The sequence below is a fragment of the Sycon ciliatum genome, chromosome 3 (genome assembly GCF_964019385.1).
Source record: "Sycon ciliatum chromosome 3, ocSycCili1.1, whole genome shotgun sequence".
NCBI classification, from domain to species: domain Eukaryota; kingdom Metazoa; phylum Porifera; class Calcarea; order Leucosolenida; family Sycettidae; genus Sycon; species Sycon ciliatum.
In genome coordinates, this window is record NC_088645.1 from 14,277,429 (window position 1) to 14,302,264 (window position 24,836).

At 49.1% G+C, this 24,836-nt stretch overlaps 1 protein-coding gene across 1 annotated transcript; it reads left to right on the top strand.

The window, feature by feature from the left end:
• Positions 1 to 24,222, top strand: LOC135811517 (ATP-binding cassette sub-family B member 10, mitochondrial-like). The gene is made up of 15 exons (XM_065324756.1): positions 1 to 353; positions 2,653 to 2,865; positions 3,490 to 3,576; positions 3,965 to 4,080; positions 5,553 to 5,687; positions 6,047 to 6,117; positions 8,721 to 8,796; positions 9,009 to 9,144; positions 17,170 to 17,265; positions 18,201 to 18,369; positions 19,505 to 19,625; positions 20,639 to 20,831; positions 21,732 to 21,775; positions 22,316 to 22,350; positions 22,770 to 24,222. The coding sequence occupies exons 1-15, from the start codon at positions 98 to 100 to the stop codon at positions 22,996 to 22,998; spliced, it is 1,977 nt and encodes a 658-aa protein (XP_065180828.1). The 5' UTR covers positions 1 to 97; the 3' UTR covers positions 22,999 to 24,222.
• The last annotated feature ends 614 nt before the right edge of the window (positions 24,223 to 24,836 follow it).

The following is a 24,836-nucleotide window of genomic DNA, read 5'->3' on the forward strand; positions in this document are numbered from 1 at the left end:
ACTTTTCTTTGTCAGCAATGAGTATGTTAGGGAAATAGCACTGGAAGTTGTCTTCTTTTATTACTGAGCTGAGGCGGCCAGTTCACCTAGTTCCACAATGCTAGCCTCGGTGTTCAGGTGTGCGCGTGCCGGGAGCCTCGCTGCTGGCCGCGCGAGTCTGGCCATTGGCCAACGTCGAATTCCACAGAGTAACACCAATTACAATTTGTTTTCAGTAGTACGACGCTACAAATCGGACCTTTCTGCTGCGAACAAAGCCGCTCCGGTAGCGAAGAAGAGCAATTTGTCCAGAACATGGCAGCAGATTCGAAAGCTGTTCTCAATAGCAAGACCGGAGTACGGCCGGCTTGCCTGTAAGTCTGTCAAGTTTTGAATGGTCTTGATTTTTCTTCTGTACATTTCAACTGGTTCGTTACATCCACCGCAATTACAGGGGTCGGGATGGTATTCTATATTAGTGCGGCTATGAAAAGGCCGGAGGGGGTCCGGAAGCCACCGGAAGCCCAGGAGAATGTTAGGGAAATGGGCCCAAACAGCCCATATAATACTTCATTGCTTCAAGAATCACAGGATGCTGCACGGGTCCCAACGTCCCTGTAATACCAGTACTAATGGCAGTGAGCATTAGTATTGTGACATTTCTGACACCCTCGGACGTGTAATGCGATGCCCGGCAGTGTTGTCTCTGCCAAACCTTGCATAGAGGTTGTGCCTGAGTACCGATGATCTTTGCACTTACTCAACAAAGCCATTTCGGAATACTACAAGCCACCTCCATAGTTGGTGCAGGGTGTAACATGTGATTGCATGTCTTGTGCATTGCATTATGTACAGTACATGACTGTAGTGATCATAGAGTTCAGTGATCAGGGCTAGGTCATACATCAGCTAGACATACTGGCCAACCCTCCCGTTTTCCCCGGGAAAATCCCGGAAAATCAACACTCCTCCCGGGGTCCCGGGGATTTCAAGCAAACTCCCGGAAAAAACAAAGTTTTGTCCGATACAGGATTTTCCTGAAAACTCCATGGTTTCTCCCCGAATGTCCCGGTTTTTTGAACTTTTTGCAAAGGTATGTACGGTGCTCATTCGCACTTCGAACTGTGCACAGCACTTTGAAGACCTGACCATGCAAGATCTGCACTGACAAAGTGACAGGCGCTAGGCGGGCACCGACTGATCAAACTGCGCTACAGCCTAGTACAGGGTCGATCTGTGCTGTACGCACAGCTGCAGAGTCGAATGTTTTTTTGGCGGGAAAAGCTCTTTTTCACTTGTTTTTGTGCCATCCAGGGATTTTGAGAGAAATCCAGGGATTCTGCATGTCTTGCCAAAGGATTGAGATTGTGGTGGTTGGTCAGTATGGCTAGAGAGTAGAGTGATTATGGCCCAGTCATACAAGAGCTGGACGGTGCAGTGATCAGACTGAGAGCCTGGTCACACATGCGCTGAAGAGTGGCAGAACCACTGAAGCAGCACTGCAGGAGAGAAAATTACCATGGCAACTGCAGAAAGCAGAACTACCACTTCAGCGGAAGTTCAAATCCGCTGCCTCCAAGATTTTGGGAGCAGCAGCCTCGCTTCTGCAGTTCTGCTTCAGCGGGAACACCTACATTCTGCTTTGTACAGACTCGCAACGACCAATGGGTTCGAAGTGCATGCGATAAAATGCATGGTGATATCCATGATCCAGGTGGATTTACTGTACCCCATGCATTACACTCCACAGTTCACTTCACTCTCGTAGTTCCGCCAGAGGTTTGAGCTTGCCCCATCTGTATGTGTGGCCATACACAACTGGTTCTCCTGGAGAGGCACACACCTCGCTGCTGCAGAACCTTGCTGCTGAACTATCCTCGGGGGAAAATTGCGGAAGAAAAGCTCAAAATTCGCGGCACAATTTGCGGTCAGTGTTGGCACAATTCGTGGCAAAAAAACTGAAAAGCAGGGGAAGATGGTTTCCCAAGCGGAAAAGCTGGACCAAGCTGTCATGGCATTGAATGAGTACGCTGTAGAGATTGGTCACGATCAGCTGACAACGAAGCAACTAAAAACATTTAGGTCAAGTGCATGCCATTGGCCACGTGGCCGCAGTGTGAGCGCGTCCTTACCACTGATGTGAGAGTTTAGTGCTGAATACATGTCAATCTGTTTGAGTGTTGTGTTGTGTTGTATTATGCATACCGTATTTTTCCGGTTGTAAGTCGACCTTTACGACTAAAAATAGAAGGAGAAGGGGTGGGACTTACAACCGGGATTCGACTTATAACCGGGAACTATCAGTGTCTTGCAAAAAATGACCTGCACTGCATGCACGAGTGCACCATGTGTACACATTTTTGCCAGTTTATTGGCCTTTTCAAGGATTGGGACGTTATACCCTCCAATAAGGAATGTTTACATGAGTTGTTGATGTGTTCGTAGCAGGGAGTGGTTAGTAATGCTTCGTTGGGTGAAAACTTTAAAAAGCAGAATAGAGACCTCCGGATACGGGGGTCGACCTATAACCGGGGTCAACCTATAACCGGGGTCGACCTATAACCGGGGTCGACCTATAACCGGGGTCGACTTACGACTGGTAAAATACGGTATAGGTACATGTGTCTTCTCACCTCTGTGTGTTGCATTGTGTTGTGTTGTATATACATACAGGTGCCTGTGTCCTGCTGCTCATCTCCACGGGCGTAACCATGGCAGTGCCGGCGTGTATTGGTAAAGTCATTGACATGATCTACAGCAGTGCACAGGACGATGAGCCGGAGGAGATGAGACGCAAGTTGACATCGCTGGTGCAACTGCTGGCCAGTATCTTTGTCATCGGTGCTGTGGCCAATTGCGGCCGCGTGTATCTCATTCAGACCTCAGGTTGGTCATCATGCTGGTCCGGGTGGTGTTGCTGCTGGTGGTGGCGGTGATGCTGGTGGTGGTGGTGGTGGTGGTGTTGCTGGTGATGGTGGTGTTGCCGGTGATGGTGGTGTTGCTGGTGATGGTGGTGCCGGTGATGATGCTGCTGCTGCTGCTGCTTTAGGCGTGGGGGGGGGGGGGGGGGGAGGGTGGTGGTGATGGTTGTGGTTTGGTAGTCGGGTTGTGGTGCTGGTGATGCTTGTGGTTGCGTGGTCGGTGGTTGCTGATTACTCGTGGTTGGTGGTGGTTGGTAGTTTTTGTTGTTGGATGTTGGTGGTGGTTGTTGTTTATAGTGGTTGTGGTGTTGGTGTTGCTGGCAGTGGTGCGGTTGTAGTGGGGAAGGGAAACATGTATGTGTGTGTAGGGGGGGGGGGGGGAGATGTTTGTATGTGGAGTGGGAGGAGATGTGTGTGTGTGGCGGGGGGGGGGGGGGGAGAGAGAGATGTGTGTGTGTGTGGGGGGGGGGGGGAGGAGGAGGAGATGTGTGTGTGTGTGTTTTGGGTAACCACGGCTACACATGAGTACAACCATGTGCACAGGAAGATCGTTCTGTATATTTTTTCTCTTTTTATTGCACAACTACAGGTGCAAGGGTTATCCGTCGTCTGAGGGAGAAAGTCTTTTCCAACATTGTCAAGCAGGAAATGGCTTTCTTCGATTCCAGTCATTCAGGTATGGTTAACTTGTAGGATAATTAAATTTCGTCAATGTTCCTTGTACGGTCTGATGGCAACCTACACGCATGTCACCATTGGTCTTGCTGGGGGGTTGTTTGCTGCTGTTCCTGTGCCATTTCATGGTGTGGTTTGTCATGCAGGAGAGTTACAGTGGAGTTGTGTGTGTGTGTGTGCGTGTGTGTGTGTGTGTGTGTGCGTGTGTGTGTGTTCTTGGATTGTTTGCACCACAATCACCAGCACACATCCGTTGGCAGTACAGCCGCAACGGAAATCAAGTTTGATGACCAATTACGGTTTGTCTCACCTGTTGTGGTCTGGTTGTATTTTGCTGGTTGCCAATGGTGACAATTTTGTGTGCTGATTGTGTTTTTGAAACTGAACAGGTCAGTTGGTCAGTCGTTTATCACTGGACACGACGATTGCTGGAAAAGCGCTTACGGACAATGTCAGCAATGGACTGCGATCGCTGCTCCGTGGTGCCAGTGGTCTTGGCATGATGGTGAGTACGTCCGTGTGTGCGCGCGTGTGTGTGTGTGTGTGTGTGTGTGTGTGTGTGTGTGTGTGTGCGCGCATGTGTGTATGTATGTGGGGGGGGGGGGGGGGGGGGGCAGGAGTAACTGCAGTTGGATCCCGGGACGGATACCCTGATGCCGTCAATCCTTTTTCTGCACCTTGTCCTCACCCACTTACTGAGGTGTGGTGAGCCCATAAGTGGGATCATTTTCAAGTCCACCCAGAGTTTTGGGGATTTCAGGGGGTGTTGGCCGTTGGGCGGTTCAATAGCCAATTGAGCCATCTTTCCAAGATTCCTTTTGAGTCTCTCTCCCCTCTCCCGGGGAGACCCACGTGACCAGTTTTGGCAGTGAGCAACAAGTACAAGTGTGTGGATGTGTGTGTGTGTGTGTGCACGTGCGTGCGTGCATGTGTGTATGTACTGGCGGATATTTGCCTACGCCTGCCGCAGAATATTCCTCCCTTTTAAGAACAAATACTAGCCAAACATTCCAAACTTTATTGGTGCCCTAGTTGCTCTGATTAACCTTGGTAGCATGTGCGTTGTTGTCTTATCATCTTTGCTCACTGCAGGGCATGCGCTAAGGATTAAAATATGCTCTGACACAATGTCCTGCCAGTTGCAAAAATGGCCGGACATGTCCGGACATGCAACTTTCACATCAAATCACACAATGTTCAGTGTAGAATTAATACCATCGAAATGTTATCACGACGATGCATTTCAGAAGCAGCATGATATTTGAGGCTGACGTTTTCAGGTTCCTTGAGCCAACGACGAAGGAGTCAGAAAAATTCTTGCTGCTGCGAATTTTATCAACAAAACGGGAACACATCTTACACTTCAAATTTTCGACAACGCTACGATCTGAGGGACTGCGCTCATAGCTCAGCCAAACAGAAGTTAGTTGAAAGCTCCCTATCATACTCGGCGACCCACTTGTCACAAGTGGTCGTATTGACCCTCTGGGCTTCTTTCCAAGAGGAGCACCCGCATCAGCGGTGCTTGGCTTCCTCTTGCCAGACGACATCACGAATGACTATGAGACAAAGGATTGAAGTGCCTTTTCTTTTTTGTACTTTGCAAAAAGGTGCGAGGACACTTTGTCCGGATATGTACAAAACATCCGGAAACTGACCGTAAACGGTCGGAAATTGTCCGATGTCCGACCGTTATTTCGCGCCCTGCACTGTGTAGTTTGCACTGATTAACCTTGGTAACATGTGCGTTGAAGAAAGGAAAAAGGGCACAATGTTACGAGTTATGACAAAACTGTCCACCAACGTAACCAACGTAACTGTTCCTTTCTTCATCATAATTATATTGGCTCGCCATCCGAGTTCAACATGTGCGTTGCTGTTGTTCTATCATCTTTGCTCAATGTGTAGTTTGCACTGATTAACCTTGCTAACATATGTGTTGTTGTTGTTGTTCTATCTTCTTTGCTCACTCTGTAGTACTATCTGTCACCACCATTGGCCAATGCATCACTGATTATTGTACCGCCAATCGCATGCCTCGGTGCCCTGTACGGTGTCTACATCCGCTCCATCACGCAGAAAACACAAGACGCTGTCGCTCAGTCTACGCAGGTCAGACATACAGTCATGTGTGCTTACTGAGTGCCTGGGTGCATGCGCGGGGGTGGGGGGGCATCTGTGTGGGGTGGGGTGGGGGGGGGGGGGGGGGGGCATCTGTGTGGGTGTGTGGAGGAGTGTGTGTGTGGGGGTGGGTGGGTGTGCGCATGTGGGTGTGTGAGTGTGCGTGGGTGTGCACGCGTGGGTGTGCACGCGTGGGACTTTGGGTGTGTTGGTGTTGGACAGGGTCGACAGGGTTGAAAGCTGCCATCTACTCTATGTCACCTGTGCACATGCACTGCATGTCCGAACCAGTGATTCTCTTCATGAGGCAAGTTGTGTGTCTCTCTCTCTCCCCCCTGGCTTGGTTGCAGGTGGCAGAGGAGAAGATCAGTAATATGAGAACCGTGCGCTACTTCGGACAAGAGGAGAGCGAAGTGCAGCGGTATGTTTGACCATGGTGTATCTACCCGGCAGTATATTACTAGCTGCTTGCAACTTGTCCTCTGCATGCCATATTTGTATTACTACTTGTAACTGACTGCTAACTCCAAGCTGGTAATAGCAATTTGCTGGTTCTGCTAGGCTGGGTTTTGTCAGAATACTGCTATGCCTGTGGTAGTACCTGTGGCATAGAGTGTGCTGCTGCTGCTGGCTATGGCTACTAGTATACAGTCATCCCTCTCTAATCCAGCACCCTCGATAAACCAGCACCCTCGATAAACCAGCACCCTCGATAAACCAGCACCCTCGATAAACCAGCACAATTTTCAGTAGCCAAAATGTCCTCTTCATGCACATTGCAGCAGTAAATCAGATTTGTTAATCCAGCACCCTCCCTAATCCAGCAGATTTTCCGTGGCACAAATGCTGCCGGATTATAGAGGGACCACTGTAATATACATGTGGTTCCCAAAAAATTCAACGTGGTTTACCAGTGTTAATTTGAAGTAAAGGAAATCAGGCTGAATCCTTAATTAAAACCTTGCTCAAACCAAGGCTTAGTATCAAGTGAGTAACACGTGAAGAGAAGGTTGGAGGTGAAGTAAGAGAAGGTCGAGAAAATCCTAACAATCGATTTTGGGCGGGTGCCTGGGTGCGTGCAGATGCGTGTGATTGTGCGTGTGTGTGTGGGGGGGGGGGGGGGGGGGGCATGTGTGCACGGTTGCAATCGTGTGTGTGTGTGTGTATGTGTGTGTGTGTGTGTATGGGTGGTGTGTGTGTGTGTGTGTGTGTGTGTGTGTGTGTGTGTGTGTGTGTGTGTGTGTGTGTGTGTGTGTGTGTGTGTGTGTATCATCAAGTAACGGAAGACCAAGTTTGAGTTGAAGTATCCAGCTGCTCGCTCAGTGCATCAACCTCCGTGTGCGCGCGTGTGTCGACAGGATGTGCCAGTGCTGCGAGACGGTTTTTAACGGAAGTTGTTCAAATAGCACTGGTATCACTGATGACCTTGTCTAGTTGAACAGTGTGAACTGGGTACTGGAGGGTGCTAGCCTCCGAGCATCCCCAGCAATGCTGACGTTGATTCCGATATAATACGGCCCTGACACTTTACGTATGTCTGGCAGCTGCTGCTCCTTGCCAGTTCGTCCGTTAATAGCTCGCATATCGCTAGTGTTATGTCCTGCGGGCATGAACATGATGTTGTCGCCACTCTGCCGTTGCCCTGTCCACCCGCTGTTGTTGGTGACTTGGACTTGTCTGAAATGGCCCTGGATGTCGCATGAGAAGTTCCTTCGCTGCTTCTGTATCTGGTTTGCTGTTGATAGCGTGATGGTGACTTGGTGGTGCTGCATAATCCCGTCTAGTTTGATTCCGAAACAGTTCATGCCAGAGTTCCAGCCAATATCTGTCCATGTCGCTCCAACTGCGGTGTACGCTGGAAAGGTAGCTGTCTTGTTGTCGTTTGACAAAGTCATGCCGCTAGTCTGGCACGGATCAAACGCCAACTGGTCAGCGCTCCCGCCGATCTGGACGGTAGCGGGGCTTCCTGTGAGGTGTAGACGTCCCGAGACTTGGCCGAGACTGTCACCTGTCTCACTGTCATGGTGTCACGGTATTGTCATTATTCTCTCTAACCACAAGCTCCCGCTCTTCCCTAATCAGGGCCTGAACATCTCCACGGTTTACTGCATCCCTGCGGCCATTCGCACTGGGGTTGGGGTCTTTTCTTGGGGTTACCCTTGCTCGATCGGTTTCTCTCTGTTTCGTTTTCAACTTCGAGATCTCGTCCCGGATCTTGGCGATATCACTCTCTGTACACTCTTTCAGGTGAGCCGTCTCAGGTACACTTCTGGACAGGGTCCTGTCGCCATCTTTGATCTTTTTCTCCAGCGTGGAGACCCGGTTCTGCACAGATGCCAATTCAAGACAAGTCATGTTTTTTCAAATTTCTGTGTCCCTGGTTGGCAACCAAGGCACGTAACTGTGTTTGCCCGTCTAGCAACTCTTTTTTTAAACATGTCACTTACGGCGTTGTCAGACGTCTGGGGGTTGCCGGGATGACGTCGTCAGCTGAGTCGGTTGCGCTCGGGGATCGACCAGCCTTGGGGCGCGGATCGGCGTCCATTGACTGTTTCTGGCTTACCGCAGCTTCAGAGGGCTACTGGAATTGCTGCTGCTGGCAACCAAACTGGACGTGTTGTCTGCATCATTCCGTTTCTTCCTCTTACCCAGCTTTAAACTACTGGGAAGAGGCATTATCTTTGCAAAACCCGCAGAGGTGAACCACGCATCTTCTCTCTCGCAGGCATGATGGGACTTCCGTATTGATGATGATGGTTTAAAAAACTTAACTGGTGATATTAAATGTAAAGACGTGATGCTAAGAACCAGGTGTGAATGCAGAAGAGGTCGGGGTGTCGAGGTCAGCTGGAGAGCGCAGCTGTGTTGTGGTGGGTGATGAAGAATCTGTACAGGGCCGCATGCTGCTGCTGCTGCTGAGTGAGTGCTTGAACCTTTTATCTGGGTGTCTGATTCATATTCATATTAATTTTTGAATTGTGTGTGTGTGCGTGCGTGTGTGTGTGTGTTCTAACTTGCTTGCAGCTACAATGGTGAGTTGGAGAATGTGCTACGATTGGCCTATCGTGAGAGCACAGCAAACGCACTGTTCTTCGGGGCGGTAAGTACTCATACTGTGTTGTTCTACATGATGAAGTTCCACAAGATGCTATCGGCACCGGTTGACGAATGAAGCACAGCGCGAACGCGCTCGTCATGTGTCAGAAAAATTCCGAAACCCGAAAGACATGTTTTAGCGGACCTCAGCCCGTATAGCCGTATTTCATCTGTTATCACTGTTACTGCTGTGTGTTGTGTGTTGTGTGCTGTTAGGCTGGACTTGTTGGTAACATCGCAGGGCTGGCGGTGCTGTGGAAGGGAGGAATGCTTATGCAGACTGATGCTATCACTGTTGGACAGCTAACATCCTTCCTAGTCTATCTGGCGTATGCTGGAATATCAGTGGGAGGTGCGTATAGAGATACCTTGGCATTTGTTTATGCCTTTGGCTCTGTGTTTATAAGCATACTACTGGGTAGGTCCCCGGTATCAGTTGTCTGATGATTGCCTAGCGGCATGAAACTCAAAGTTACAACCAACCTGGACGTCCTCCGCTGATTCTGCTACAGACTGTATATAGATACCGTGGTATAAGTATGTAAGTTTTGTTTGATAGATTAACATGTTGATCGGTTGACAGCATGTTACAAGGCGGAAAATGCACTGTGTTGAAAACAGCGCTCCAAGACCGAGGCTCTGCCAACCGATGACGGTTGTAGTCAGGAGCACTGCTTTCAACACTGTGCGTCCTCCGTGTTGTAACATGCTGTCAACCGATCAGTATAGATACCTTGTAGCATGCATACGACTCCCAAGACAAGCACACTAGCCTACGAGTGCATTGCTTGTACATCCACTGACCTTCTCTGAGAGCAGCAATAGCGGACAAGTTCTGAATGAAGCAGATCAAGACTTGCACAGGGTAACCGCCCAATTCACGCAACTGGCGAAACCATTGTGACTCGACCCCCATTGCGTATCGGGTATACAGGACATAGAGCACATCAGAACATCGGCATTAAACGGACGACGTATCCAATACTCTAGCCTATAGGTACAGCTGCGCGGAGACAGTGACGGAGAGAAGCTCTACCGGAGATTTGATGATTGCCTGGCAGTGTGTCCGGCAACTGTCCGTACTGTATGTCCAGTACTGTTGTGTTCACTACTAACACCTCAAAAGTTTCAGGATCGCACAGACGCCACAAGACAAAAGGTCACGTAATTCTTTACGGACTATAATGAATGAACAGTAGAATACATTGAGAAGAAGAGACTGGAAAAATACGAACTACATCGGAAAGAGAACTCTAGAACACTAAAGAAAAACAAACCACAGCATCAAGGAAAAGAACAACGCATGAGGGGTAAAGCGCTGGCCAGCCACAACGTGCGTCCAACTTTGGCATGAGCGTACAGAAGAGCGTACAGCGCTCGGAAAGCGGAAGCTAAATTTGGCGGCAAAGCGACAGCAATAGTACGGCGCGCGGCACATAAGCAGTACGAGGCGAGGCACGTATACGCGTGTGCGGCAAACATTACACACCATGTACCATATATGCATGAACAGCGCGGGGCGCGTACTAACTCATTCAACATCAGTGCGCGGCGCAGGCATCTAGCTAGCTGGCGCAAGCATGATCATAATTGCATGCCATCACGCAATCAGCGCACATAAATCGCGCATCAAATAAATAAGTAATCAAACACAAATCAACACATCAACTAAATAAATCAACGAGCTAGCAAGAACACAATTCAAAAATGCAACGAAGAAATAATTACTATTCTAGTCGGTTATTCGCATGGGACCAAGCGCAATGTCCAAGCTGATGAACTGTGATTGCACAAGGTAAGCCCAAGCTCCTGAGCTAACCGTTCTGGTGTGCAGTCTTCTTCGTGCTGCAAACACACACTACACAATGTGTCGTATCTCGTAACAAGTACTGTACCAAATCACAACGAACACTAACAATACGCAATAGTAAACAATAATCAAAAACACTACGCAAAAAAGCAAAGCAGGCAGCACCTAGCCAGGGAGACAAGCAGGAGTCACGGTCGCAACGAGATCTCGACGACACCCCAGAAGACCTTTCTCCGACACGATACACAACATTCTCCCCACCAAAGGGCTTCAACCACACTGATCACAAATCAAGACGAGGTGGTGGTCGAACGGTACGACGAGATCGACGCGTAACTTGCGGTTCAACGGTCGTCGAAGGTATTTCAACATCATCGACGACGTTGACGGGATTACACTCGCGGGTGTCTGCGGCTGCGGCTCAGCGTCCACAGCAGGCGGCTCAACATGCTCCTTCGCTACTTCCAACGGAACCAAGCGTTGAATGGGCCGTAGCATGGACGATTGGCCAACTTGGACTTTGGCCACCCTGCACTTGCCATCTCTTCCAGGATACAGCTCTGCGACCCTACCCAAGCGCCATGATTGCCGCTTCCGGTTGTCGTCGGCAATAAACACAACGTCGTTCACGACAATCGGAGTTGACTTCGACCGATGATACTCACTGAGACGAATGAGATACTCAGACGACCAACGCTGGTTGAGGTGCTCGTAGACGGTGTGGACATACTTGACTCGAGCGGACAACTGCCGTGGATCGAGTGGTCTGTCCGACGAGGCAATACCGGTTGCAAAGATGTCTCCCAACATCATGGCTGGAGTCAGCGGCGACTCGTCAGCTACATCCGTAGAAACCGGAGTGAGGGGTCGAGAGTTGACGACTCTCTCGATCTCCGTCAAGACAGTGAACAGCTCGTCTCGACTCAATGACGCTCGACCGAGAACCTTCTTCAAGGGAGCTTTCACACATGCCACCAGACGCTCATAGAACCCTCCATGCCACGGGGCAGATGGCGGATTGAAGAACCACGGGATTGCCACCTTGTCTGCGGCGGACTTGAACGTCGTAGCATTATCTGAACGTATACGCAGCGGCTTCCCACGACGGGCGATGAAACGACGCAATGCTAGCAGGAACACCTCTGTCGACAGGCTATCCACGAGCTCTAGGTGCACTGCGCGAGTAGTACCGCACACGAAGAGTGCGACCCACACTTTCTGAACATTTGATGAACTGCGCACGTACAACGGACCTGCATAATCAATACCTGTGAGACCGAATGGCTGGTGGTGCTTCACCCTGTCTGAGGGCAACGGCGGCATCTCCTCAGCAGCAGTCTGTGCGCGAAATCTGCGGCAAACAATGCACTTCTCCGACACGCTACGAAGAAAACGACGAGCTCCGAGAATCCAGAACTGCTGTTGTAGAAACGCAAGCACGCTCTCTACACCCTGGTGCATTCGCTGAAGGTGAGCATCACGCAGAAACAACTCACTTAGATGACATCTGCCCAGGATGATCGGATGCTGAACCTCGTAGGACAGATCGCTCTCCTGCAGACGACCACGAACTCTGAGCAAACCAGCTTCATCCAGAAACGGAGACAACTTGAACAGCTTCGAACCCTTCTTCAGTGGCTCCTTGCTCTGCAACTGGGACAACTCCTTGGGGAAGCATTGCTCTTGGATGGCGCGAAACATCACAGACTCAGCAGATGGAATCAATTCTGCACGCGAAACACCCCTGTGTCGCCATGACAGCATACTTGCGACCAAACCGCGAGCTCGTTGCCACTTGGAGAACTTCTCCCACGGCCAAACAACTGGAGTGTCAACCTCCACAGCCGACACGCGTGCTTCGGTGACGGACTCATTTGTGCTCTGAAACGAGATGACTGGTGGCCACTGAGACTCATCGCTCAACCATGACGGACCATGCAGCCACATCTCCTTCTGCAAGTCACACACTGGGACACCACGCGAGACAAGATCTGCAGGGTTGCTAACTCCTGGACAGTGACCCCATTCTACTTGCAGCTTCTGCGAAACTTCTTGCACTGCAGCAACTCGATTAGCAACATACGTCTTCCAGTGATACGACGGCTTTGAGATCCAGTGCCATGTGGTTAGGCTGTCTGTCCACCCCACAATCCTTTCAATTGGCACTCTCAATTCATTGACGACAAAGGACAACATCTTCACGCCAAGACACACAGCTGACAATTCCAGACGCGCAAGAGTGGGACGTACAACAGGTGCAACCTTCGCCTTCGCACACAACAAAGAAGACGTCCAACCGGACACAACATAGAAACAACAGCCATAGCCCTTCTCGGATGCATCTGAGAATACATGCAACGTGACTGGAGCATCTGGAGTACACCCGATCCATCTGGGGATTTTAACGGAAGAAAGCGCTGCGAGCTCTCCCCACCATGAAGCACATCGGACAGCCAAATCAATAGGGAATGGGTCATCCCAACCACCGCCGAGCTTCCAACTCTCTTGCAACATCATCTTGCCTGGCACAACTGCGGGTGACGCCCAACCTAGCGGATCGAACACAGCGGCAACACAACGCAACAACGCACGACGAGACCAACCAGACACTTCCTTGGGACACTCAACATCACCGAGCGCAGCCACCGAAATACAATCTGACTCGGTGTTCCACACAATACCCAGTGCCTTGGAACCAGCCTCGGGGTCTGAGGTCATCGTGTTCCCTCGCCACTTCCGCAACTCCATGCCTGCTCCCTGCAAAACATTAACGCTATACTCCTGCAGCTTTTCAGCATCCGCACAGCATGGCAAGCTAGAAACGCAATCATCAACATAAAGACTACGCAGCAGCAGCTCTATGATATCACGCTCAGCAGCAGAAGCAGACTCGAATGCACTATCGAGATGAAAGCGCAGCACAGCACTAAGTATGAAAGGAGAACAATTCACTCCAAAAGGCAGCTTCTTTAAACGCCAGATACACATTTCTTCGCTACCTATCTCAGGCCAAACAAAACGCAGATATGGCCTATCTTCTTCACGCATTCCGATCATAAAAAAAGCCTTGCGAATATCGGCTTGTACAGCACATTCATACTCACGGAACCTGAGGAGGATACCAGTGAGATCCGGTAGGAGTGATGGCCCGGGATCGACCATGTCGTTTAGGGATGGTGCTCCGGTGCAGGCGGCGGATGCATTGAAGACGACCCGTGTCTTCGTCGTTGAGGCGTCGCTACGGAATACGGCATGATGCGGCATGTAATAGCCGGCTTCCTCCGGATGCGGTTCCTTTTCAATGGCATCCAGCTTCAAGTACTCAGTGATGAGGACGTCATCATACGCTGGACGTTGACCTCGTCTCTGTAGCTGCTTCAGCAGTGAGTGTGCTGCTGCCATCGCTTGGTTGAGGTTGGCTGGCGGACGCTTCTCAGATCGCCATAGCAATCCCACTTGGTAATGAGGGCCTTGCCGCTCTATCGGGAAGTCCGGTAACGTCTCAGCTATTTCCGGCACCTCTTCCATCTTCCACAGTCGGTCAAGTTCAATACAACTCACACTGACGGTCGCTGACTTGGTTTCACTATTAGCCGGTCCTGACAGCACCCAGCCTATTTCAGTGTGCCAGGCCGTCTCTCCATTGATTTGCTCCTTGCGGAGAAGGAACTCATTGCAGTAGTCAGCTCCAATCAGCATGTGCACTTCGCTTGATCCGGCCTTTGTCGAGTCATCAGACAGCTGCAATCCCTGTGACTGCCAACGTGCAATTGTGCTGTCTGCTAGCGGATCGAATCGGAGACCTAGCGACTTCTTTTGCCAGGCATTGACGGAAATGGACTTCGTTGCACCCTTGATGGTGACACGGTACCTGTCCATCTTTTCAAACTTCGGCTCCACGTCAAACGCCTTCAGCCTGACAGTTTGCGATCCAAGGTGTGCCGGTTGCAGCGAGTTCACCAGTGGCGCGGTGATGAACGATGCCTGCGCACCTGGGTCGATGAATATGCGTACACTGGCCTTTCGGCTAGGTCCTTGTACCTCAGCCACGCCGGTCATCAAGTGCACGCTGTTTGCACTACATTCATACGTACCGACTTTCGATTCGGCTATCGGTTCGGATGTTACCTGTTTGTCCTCTCTGTGCAGTAGACTGTGGTGTCGCTTGTTGCAGTGCTTGCAACGACCCTTGTTCTGACAATTCATCACTCGATGTCCTGGTCTCAGGCAGTTGAAACACAGTCCCTCTGCCTTGACGTACGCGTTTCGGTGCTCAGACGCCATAGCTGACAATTTCTTGTTAGCCTCATCAACGCTGACCGTCAAACACTCTGCCGACGCAAACGGTATACGTTTGTCGCTGGTGCTAGACTTGGCAGGCTTCAGCTTGCTACGTCCGTGGGCTGTTTGGTAAGCCATACCATCCTCCGCAAACGCCTTCAAGTCCTTCGTGTAACATCTCTTCTCGATCAAGAAGGCCTTAGTTTCTGCCGACACAGCTTCTAGCAGGACTTGACGTACGACACATCCGAACAATTCAGTGTCGTCCAGCTCACCGATTTGTCCGCGGCTAGAGGTACGGCTAGGCCTGGCGAGTTTTGCCCACTTCTCCGTCTCGCGCGTCACTCGTACCACAAACTGGTAGAAACTCTCATCACTTTTCTGCTGTATGGCCATCAGGGCTTGCCACGCTTTGTCGGCGGTCTTCCCATGCGCCATCAGCAGCTCGCGCTTCGCTTCGGCAAAGGTGTTGCAGCCATAGCATGCACCTTCCAACTTGCTGCCAGCAACAGCCACGCGCAAGCGGATCAGGTACTCGTCGTCGCTGAACTCATTTTGCTTTGCCACATCCTCGAACAGTTCGAGATAGGTCTCAACAGTCTGCTTACCGTCGAACTTCGGCATCTTGATGGCAGCCCTCTTGCTCGCTAAACTGCCATTCGTTGTATTCAACAAAGTGCTCTCATCACTCTGAGTCTCTCGTGTGTGCTGGACTTGCAACTCCAAATCTGCAATCCTCGCAAGCAGCTGCTCGTCATCTTTCCTTTCCAATCTACTTCCTGCTCGTTCGTCGCGCTCTCTGTCTGCACGCACTTTCTCCTCGTGCTTCTCGATACGCTCCTCTACGTAAGTACGCAATGCCTCTCCAGTGTAGCCATAAGCTTGACCATTTGCGATCAGCTTCGCTTCTACCTCATCCATGTTCACGCGTCTCTATCCTGGCGTGGTCGCCAAAAATGTTGTGTTCACTACTAACACCTCAAAAGTTTCAGGATCGCACAGACGCCACAAGACAAAAGGTCACGTAATTCTTTACGGACTATAATGAATGAACAGTAGAATACATTGAGAAGAAGAGACTGGAAAAATACGAACTACATCGGAAAGAGAACTCTAGAACACTAAAGAAAAACAAACCACAGCATCAAGGAAAAGAACAACGCATGAGGGGTAAAGCGCTGGCCAGCCACAACGTGCGTCCAACTTTGGCATGAGCGTACAGAAGAGCGTACAGCGCTCGGAAAGCGGAAGCTAAATTTGGCGGCAAAGCGACAGCAATAGTACGGCGCGCGGCACATAAGCAGTACGAGGCGAGGCACGTATACGCGTGTGCGGCAAACATTACACACCATGTACCATATATGCATGAACAGCGCGGGGCGCGTACTAACTCATTCAACATCAGTGCGCGGCGCAGGCATCTAGCTAGCTGGCGCAAGCATGATCATAATTGCATGCCATCACGCAATCAGCGCACATAAATCGCGCATCAAATAAATAAGTAATCAAACACAAATCAACACATCAACTAAATAAATCAACGAGCTAGCAAGAACACAATTCAAAAATGCAACGAAGAAATAATTACTATTCTAGTCGGTTATTCGCATGGGACCAAGCGCAATGTCCAAGCTGATGAACTGTGATTGCACAAGGTAAGCCCAAGCTCCTGAGCTAACCGTTCTGGTGTGCAGTCTTCTTCGTGCTGCAAACACACACTACACAATGTGTCGTATCTCGTAACAAGTACTGTACCAAATCACAACGAACACTAACAATACGCAATAGTAAACAATAATCAAAAACACTACGCAAAAAAGCAAAGCAGGCAGCACCTAGCCAGGGAGACAAGCAGGAGTCACGGTCGCAACGAGATCTCGACGACACCCCAGAAGACCTTTCTCCGACACGATACACAACAAGTACAGTCAACTTTGCGTAAAATGACACTCAGCGGGGCATCAGAAAAGTGCCTTTATTCGCGAGGTGTCCTTACACCCGCAGTCATTATAATATAATGAGACTGCAGGTGTAAGGATTATGTATTACAGTTGGATAGGACTTTGCTCTGGGCATAGAAATTCTGTCGGTATTCGCGAATTGTCGTTATATCTGCAGTCGCCATTAGCGAAATTGACTGTAAACTACTGTGACTACCTATGTGTGTATAGCCTGTATTCCACTGTCACTGTCCATGTGTGTGTATGTCCCATATACCACTCTCTATGTGTATGGCCTGTATATGTTAATAATGTCCATGTTCTGCTTTGCTATGCTTGGTTTCAGGCCTGGGTGGATTCTTCTCGGAGATGATGAAAGGCATTGGGGCAAGCACACGCCTGTGGGAGCTCAGTGAACGCCAGGCTTCTATTCCTGTTTCTGGTTAGTATTAGACTAGGCAAGCCTTAGCGAGTCTGCACCACTGTATATGCAGGAGTATGTTTGTGAGTGCATATATCCACCATCTCTCTCTCTCTCTCTCTCTCTCTCTCTCTCTCTCTCTCTCTCTCTCTCTCTCTCTCTCTCTCTCTCTCTCTCTCTCATTGTGTCCTGAATGGCATAAGCGAGAGTGGCAATCCCGCCACACTTGCAGGGATGCACTTACTAATAATAATATATAAAGTCAAGCGTGTACCGCTCGAATGGTTAGCTATCACGGCCAAATTCCTGGATTACATCAATTTAGGATGGAGTGCGTACATGCATGATTCAAGCATGTCGCCTGCTGCACAACTGCAGCTCAGTTGTACGCACTACTCCACTTCCCGCCGCGTATCTGCACCAATTATGATGTAATTCAGGAGTTTCGTCATGACAGATATCCATGCAGAAAAAATCAGAACCTGCACAATCTTGGTTTCATGTTCTCTTGTTGCTATGTGCTATTTCCCACCAGTCATGCCTAGAGACGGTGATCATGGCAAGAAACCTCTAGAGATTTGATCATACTTGCTCAGGGCATCGTGTTCATTATTGCGACCGTCTGGCAGCAACACTCACCGGTGTATTGCTTGCCACACGACTGGAGCTGGTGTTTCAGGATGTCACCCCTCCTGCATGCTTTCCACTTCTACAATAACACCATAGGCGTGCAATACTATGCCAGACAAACACTAGGCACTATGGTATGATGGTAGCCGTCTGATCAAATGTTCAATTTTGAATTGATGCACATGTTGTTGCTGATGTTGTTGCTGATGTTGTTGCTGATGTTGTTGCTGATGTTGCTGTTGTTGCTGTTTATGCTGCTGGTGGTGGTGGTGCTGCTGCTGCTGCTGCTGGTGGTGGTGGTGGTGGTGTTGTTTCTCCTGTTATAGGTGGTCTGCAACCGGACAAATCCCTTCTGGCACGCGACATTCATTTCCGCGATGTGGTGTTTGCATACCCGACACGTGACAGCGTTCCAGTGTTTAGTGGTCTGGACCTGACACTGGATGCTGGCTCAGTGACTGCAGTTGTTGGTGTCAGTGGCTCTGGAAAGAGCAGGTCAGTGTCACATGATCCATCACATGATCACTCGCATGATCACTCGCATGATCACTCGCATGATCACTCGCACGATCACTCGCACGATCACTCGCATGATCAGCCTGGCTCCGTGTGTTCCACATACTGTTGTGGACATTGAAAATCCGATGGGATGACCGGGGCCGGCGCGCGCCCTTACTGCTTTTAGAGCGTACATGCACTGTCTGTAGTTCACGTACACACTGTAAACATTGGAACAACAGTGCTTGCGGCTGCAAGGCCAGCGCCCCATGGCCACTTGACTTCCCAACGGATTTTCAATGTCCGCTAGAGTAGGAGCAACCTTTCTTAGTCCTGCACCGTGTGTTCTATGTAGGAGCAATCTTTCTTAGTCCTGCTCCAGTTTGGAATAATATAACTACCTGCTGCGTTTATTCCTTGGTTCTCTCTGCCAATAATCAACCTGCTGGAGATTATGGAGAGGTTTTGCTTGACGTAAAAAGGCAGAGAAACCACATAAAGAGTTGGTGTGACAGTTGAAGTTCACGGCTTCATGGCATCACATGATTTGGGGGCAGATTTCTACTTGGAGATGAGGATTTCTGTGTTGTGGCCCACACCGAGAACATGCGTACAGATCTGCTGCAGGTCACTCAAATTTGTCCGGCAGAAAACTTCTGTCCATGTATTTGTAACGAGAAATTCCCATTTCACAGTCCACATGATTTTTGGCGGGTACACAATTGTGTAGCCATGAACTGGGGGGGTCAGCTGGGCCAGTTTTGTCGTTATTGATCTGCTACAGTGTCCAGCTTCCTGCGGAGACTTGGGAAGGCTTAGTGTGTGTGATGCGGCGCGTACAGGTACTGCCTTTGAGCCTACTGTATTTTGCGTGAAATTGTTGCACCTAAAGCAAAGGAAATATCGAACCCATGTAGCTTGAGCATCATTCACTCCGTAGTGAAGGTATTGCGCTGCTGCCCACTGTATCCATGGCTTGGAGATCAGACTTGTATTCGCTTGGGGTTATGTACTCTTGGTAACACCATACTCTGTATGTATGTGTGTGTGTATGTACGTGTGTACGTGTGCGTGTGTGTGCGTGTGTGTATGTGTGTGTGCATGCTGATGTGATATCCTGTGCCATGTACAGTTTGGCCAGTCTGTTGTTGCGTCTGTATGACTGCAACCAAGGTAGTGTTCTTCTCGGAGACACGGATATCAAGCAGCTTGACCCTACCTGGTTCAGAAAGAATGTGGCCATTGTTGGACAGGTATGCTTGCTTGTACATGTCACATGATGTGCTTGCTTGTACATGTCACATGATGTGCCTTATTTTCTGCAGTATAAGCCGCACCCCACCCCTCATTGAGAGTATGAAAATAGAGAAATGGAGAACTAGGAGAAAACAGTTTTAAAATTGTATGGTCAATTTGTGTCTGTGATTGTATGGTGATTTTGTGTCTGTAGTTGTACGGTCAATACCGTACTCGCGCGACTAGTGCCCCTGGGGCACTATTTTTTCACTGTCCATCACAGATGGGGTACTATTCAAGAGAGGACACTATTTTTTCAATGCTGGTACATTTGCGTCATCCAGCATATAAACAAAGAAAAACGGAGCCTAAAGTTTCAACTGTTTGCTGTAAACGATCACGACTCGGCAGAAACGGCAGCAAGAACTGCGATTTTGACCCTAATACCACCAGTGCAATGGCATGGACTAGACTATAGCAAAACAACACCAAACTAATTCGTCAAGCGCTTGGCTACAAGCCCACGGGGGGGGGGGGGGGGGTACTATTCAAGAGAGGGCTTTATTTTTTCACTGGTTCTTAGAGACTGGGGCACTATTCGAAATAGGGCACTATTCAAGAGGGGGCTCTAGTCGCATGAGTACGGTAATTCTGATCATACCACAGAAGCCTATTTAGAAAACAAACCTGATACTATATAAAGGGGCCGTCCAAAGTTACCAATAATATTTTCAAAAAAACAAAAAGTTTTCGTTTGGGGGTGGGTGGGTTTGATGGAGTTTCGTTTTGAAAATAATTATTGAATGCAGATGGAGAATGCCCAGTTACTTCTGGGTGTCGAAAACGAACATCAATATTTTATTGGAATTCGTTTTACCTGCAGAAAAGGTGGGTGTGTGGGTGGGGGATGAAAAGTACTCAAACTTTTCGTTTTGTAAAACAATCGGTAACCCCGGACGGCCCCTAACGCGTTTATTTCGGTAACTTCGGTATGTGTCTGTATTTTCTACTGTCTTGTGATGCATTCCAGGAACCAGTACTGTTTGCCGGTACGATAGGAGAGAACATAGGCTATGGCCGTCCTGCTGTGCTGAGCCTGCCGGCAGAGCAGAAGAGAAAGGTGTTGGTTGAGGTGGCAGCCAAGGCCAACGCTATGGAGTTCATCCAGGACTTTCCGGATCAACTGGACACGGAGATTGGGGAGCATGGAGTTCAGCTGTCCGGTGAGGGAGACAACCATGTTAGCTGTGCCGGCATGTGTGTGTGCGTGTCTGTGTGTGTGTGGGGAGGGGGAGGGGGGGGGGGGGGGGGTGCAATGTTTGCCCTTTTATTCATGGGTCGTTTATTGCTACTGTAGTTCTTTTTCCATGGCCTGCTGGTGTTGTACTTGTTTCTAGAGTCTGTATACATCTGTGTGTCTCTACGTAGGTGCTGTGTAGCACCACATCACTGCAATGATTTGTCCATGGAGCTATGAAGCCGAGACCTCTGGTCGGCGGAGTTTAATGGGCCCCACCACCACACTCCATCATTCACCCCAGTGTCTGGAGATATGTGGATTTTGTAGAAAAAAAGAAAGAAAAATCACCACATCGCTGGCAAATGTGATATTGCGCAAGACATGGTATATAGTGCATATATGACTGTAATGCTGGTTGATGCATGAAATCGTAGCAATTCCCCAATCCAAAATGTTGTTTTCTGAAACTAGGCCGCTACCATAGTTATGTGCTGTAAACTCAATGACATTGAACATTGAACAATCATTGTTTAATCCTCAATGATATTGAACATTGAACAATCATTGTTTAATCCTCAATGACATTGAACATTGAACAATCATTGTTTAATACTCAATGACATTGAACATTGAACAATCATTGTTTAATCCTCAATGACATTGAACATTGAACAATCATTGTTTAATACTCAATGACATTGAACATTGAACAATCATTGTTTAATACTCAATGACTAAGTAGTATTGGTCTAGTGTCTCACATCCCTTCAAGCCTGATATTTGGGTGTGCATACGCCTGTCTGTATGCCTGTCTGTCTGTCTGTTTGTCTATATCTGTTTGTCTATATCTGTGTGTGTGTGTGTGTTTGTGTTTTGTTAACAGGTGGTCAAAAGCAACGCATTGCCATTGCCCGTGCTCTTTTGAAGGTACAGTAAAAAAACCTCCCCAAATCCGGACAGGTTGGGTCCGAGCCCTGCTCCAGTCTGCCCGTAACTCACAACATACACTGTACATACTCACTGCTTGCAAGTACTGTTGTGGACATGGAAATCTGGTCGGAGGTCGAGCGGCCCGAGGATGCTGGCCATGCAGCCGTTAGTACGCATACGGATCAACAAGTACGCTGCATGCACCGTTCTGTACGCAGTGAGGGCGCCGGCCCCGGTCATTCGATAGGATTTCCATGTCCACGACAGCAGTACTGGCAGGTACAATCGGTTAGAGCAGTGTTCATTCGTTCATTATCTCTGCAGTTGTAGCAGTGCTCATTGTTTCACTATCTCTGCAGTTCAACAATGTTCATTGGGTCAACATCTTTGCAGTGATGTATGAGGGAAAAGAGCTCATTGCTCTCTTTAGTAATGTATGAGGGAAAGATGCTCATTGCTCTCTGTAGTGATGCACAAGGGAAAGGAGTTCATTGCTCACTGCTCTGTGCACTTTCCTTCAATGTTTGTACCCTGTAGGATCCTCAGATTCTCATTCTGGACGAAGCAACAAGGTGAGATTTACAGTTCAGTATGTCCTCACCACCGACGGTAACGTTTATTTTCTTTATTTTCTTGTGTATTGGTGTCAACAATGCCAGTATTCTCATGACAGGAGTGGTACCATCTAATCGTGACCATTACCTATTCAACACACAGCACAGTCATTCCAAGTTGTCATGGCATCCAGGGGCAGTGGACATTCTTGGACTCTATGTTCTTTTTTTAATCTTTGACGTGGTGACTCTGTTCATGCTAGTTCTGTTCCTCGAGAGTTAGAGTTCTCTGGGCACTTACACCTGTTGCATGTGTTTGTGTGTATGTGTGTGTGTGTGTTTGTGTGTGTGTTTGTGTGTGTGTTTGTGTGTGTGTTTGTGTATGTGTGTGTGTGTGTCTGTGTGTGTGTGTTTATCTCTCTTTTTCTCCCGTTCAGTGCACTGGATGCACGTAGTGAGAAGCAGGTGCAGACAGCACTGGAGTCTCTCATGGCTGAGCGCACCGTTCTGACCATAGCACACCGACTGTCCACCATTCGCAACGCCGATCGCATCGTGGTGCTGCGCCAAGGCACTGTAGCAGAGCAGGGCAGTTACAACGAACTGATGGCAACGGACGGAGGGCACTTCCGCAAGCTAGTCGAGTCGCAGGCTCTTCTTGCATAGATCAACGGTGGCTCTTCTTGCATAGATCAACGGTGGCTCTTCTTGCATAGGTCAACGGTGGCTCTGGGCTGACCGTGTTCATTCGGTAAGAGCCGTGAGGTGTGTTTCCCTTTTGAGATCTGTCCTTCTCTACCCGCCCTCCGTTGCTCTGTGAAGTGCGTCTAGGGTATTTGTGTGATCTGCTATGACTTGACAAGCTGGTGGATGGTCAGCTGAGTTGTTTGTTGTATGCCCAATCAGTGTTCCAGCCTGACCAGCGTAGCTAATAGCTATGCTGATCCTGTCAGTGATCTTTGCAGGACACTGTCAGGCGTTGATCAGATGTACTGCTGCTGCTGCTGCTGCTGTTTCGATCACTGGCTCCCGGCCCAGTACTGCTGTCCCATCTACTGTGATGCGTGCAACTTTACTCGACATATGCATGTTTGTTGGTGTGCACACACACGCAGACACACACACACACACACACACACACACACACACACACACATGTGCGCACACATACACACACACACGCACGCACGCACACACACTTGCTGCTACCTTCCCAAACTGGCAGGCCAGAGGGATGCATCACACTGCTATATTTATTCAAGTTTATTTTCCCCACGAGCACCGCTAACCACCGCTAACCACCGCTGATTTTAGTTACTAGTTGACTCTGGAGATTGCGCTACTATTGTTGATGTATTGTAAGTTTATAACTGCCCGCTGGATAACAACTTAACTGGAAAATTTTCCTGCTATCAACATCATGTATGTGTAGGTTAGAACCTGTCCTGCTTTTCGTGCACACAATCATGTTGTTGTTGTTGTTGTTGTTGTTGTTGTTGTTGTTGTTGTTGTTGTTGTTGTTGTTGTTGTTGTTGTTGTTGTTCTTGTTGTTGTTCTTGTGCTTTTTTATTTATAGTCGTTCAACATACTGCTGTTTGGAGTAGAGCTAACGTTAGTGTCATGTCTGTTTGCATGTGTTGCAAGGCATGTGCAGCTTAGGTTAGCCTCAGCCCGCGTGACTTGACTTACTACAGCCATGCTGCATTGACTGCGGGCTGCGTTTAGCACCTAACATCTACTGCCTGTACCAATGTCACTGTGTAGCCTCGCAGTGCAGGACATAGTAGTATGTGTGTTTCCCGTACTCGCTATAACCATGCATGAACCTGTTGTGGTGGATTGCGCAATATTGCGTCACTCACTGGCGTACTTCGAAGTACGTGCACTTTATGGCTTTGTTTTGGAGCAGTGGACCACTGGATGCATGTACGTGTGCATGTACTTGCATTGGTCAGCAGTACCCGGGACTGCTGCCAAAGTGCCTCGGACACGAGCAGGCTGGCAGACACTACATATGCATGCGTGTGCGCGTGTGTGTGTGTGTGTGTGTGTGTGTGTGTGTGTGTGTGTGTGTGTGTGTGTGTGTGTGTGTGTGTGTGTGTGTGTGTGTGTGTGTGATCGATAGGTTGCGGGTTCGATTCCCGACGATTATGGTCACACACGTCTTTCTTCTCTTTCTCAGACTCTTCCTGACTTTTCTTTCATTCTCCTGGGTGGTTACCAACAGCCAGTGCATGCCGGAGTATGTGGTGTGATGTGTGTGCGGGAAAAACATGAAAAGACCAAAAATAGGGATTCACTGGCCAGAAAAAGTCACTTCAAATAGCTGTATGGTATAGACCAGGCTGAATAGTGACGGTCAATTCTTCAGCCTTGCAAGCTGTTGAATGGTGCAATCCCAGCACAAGTTGCTATGGCTTCTGCCGTTGCATTGCTATCATTGCCTCCGGCGATGGGCGTCAAAGGTGTGTGTGTGGCCAAGAACTATTTTTTAAGATGTTGCA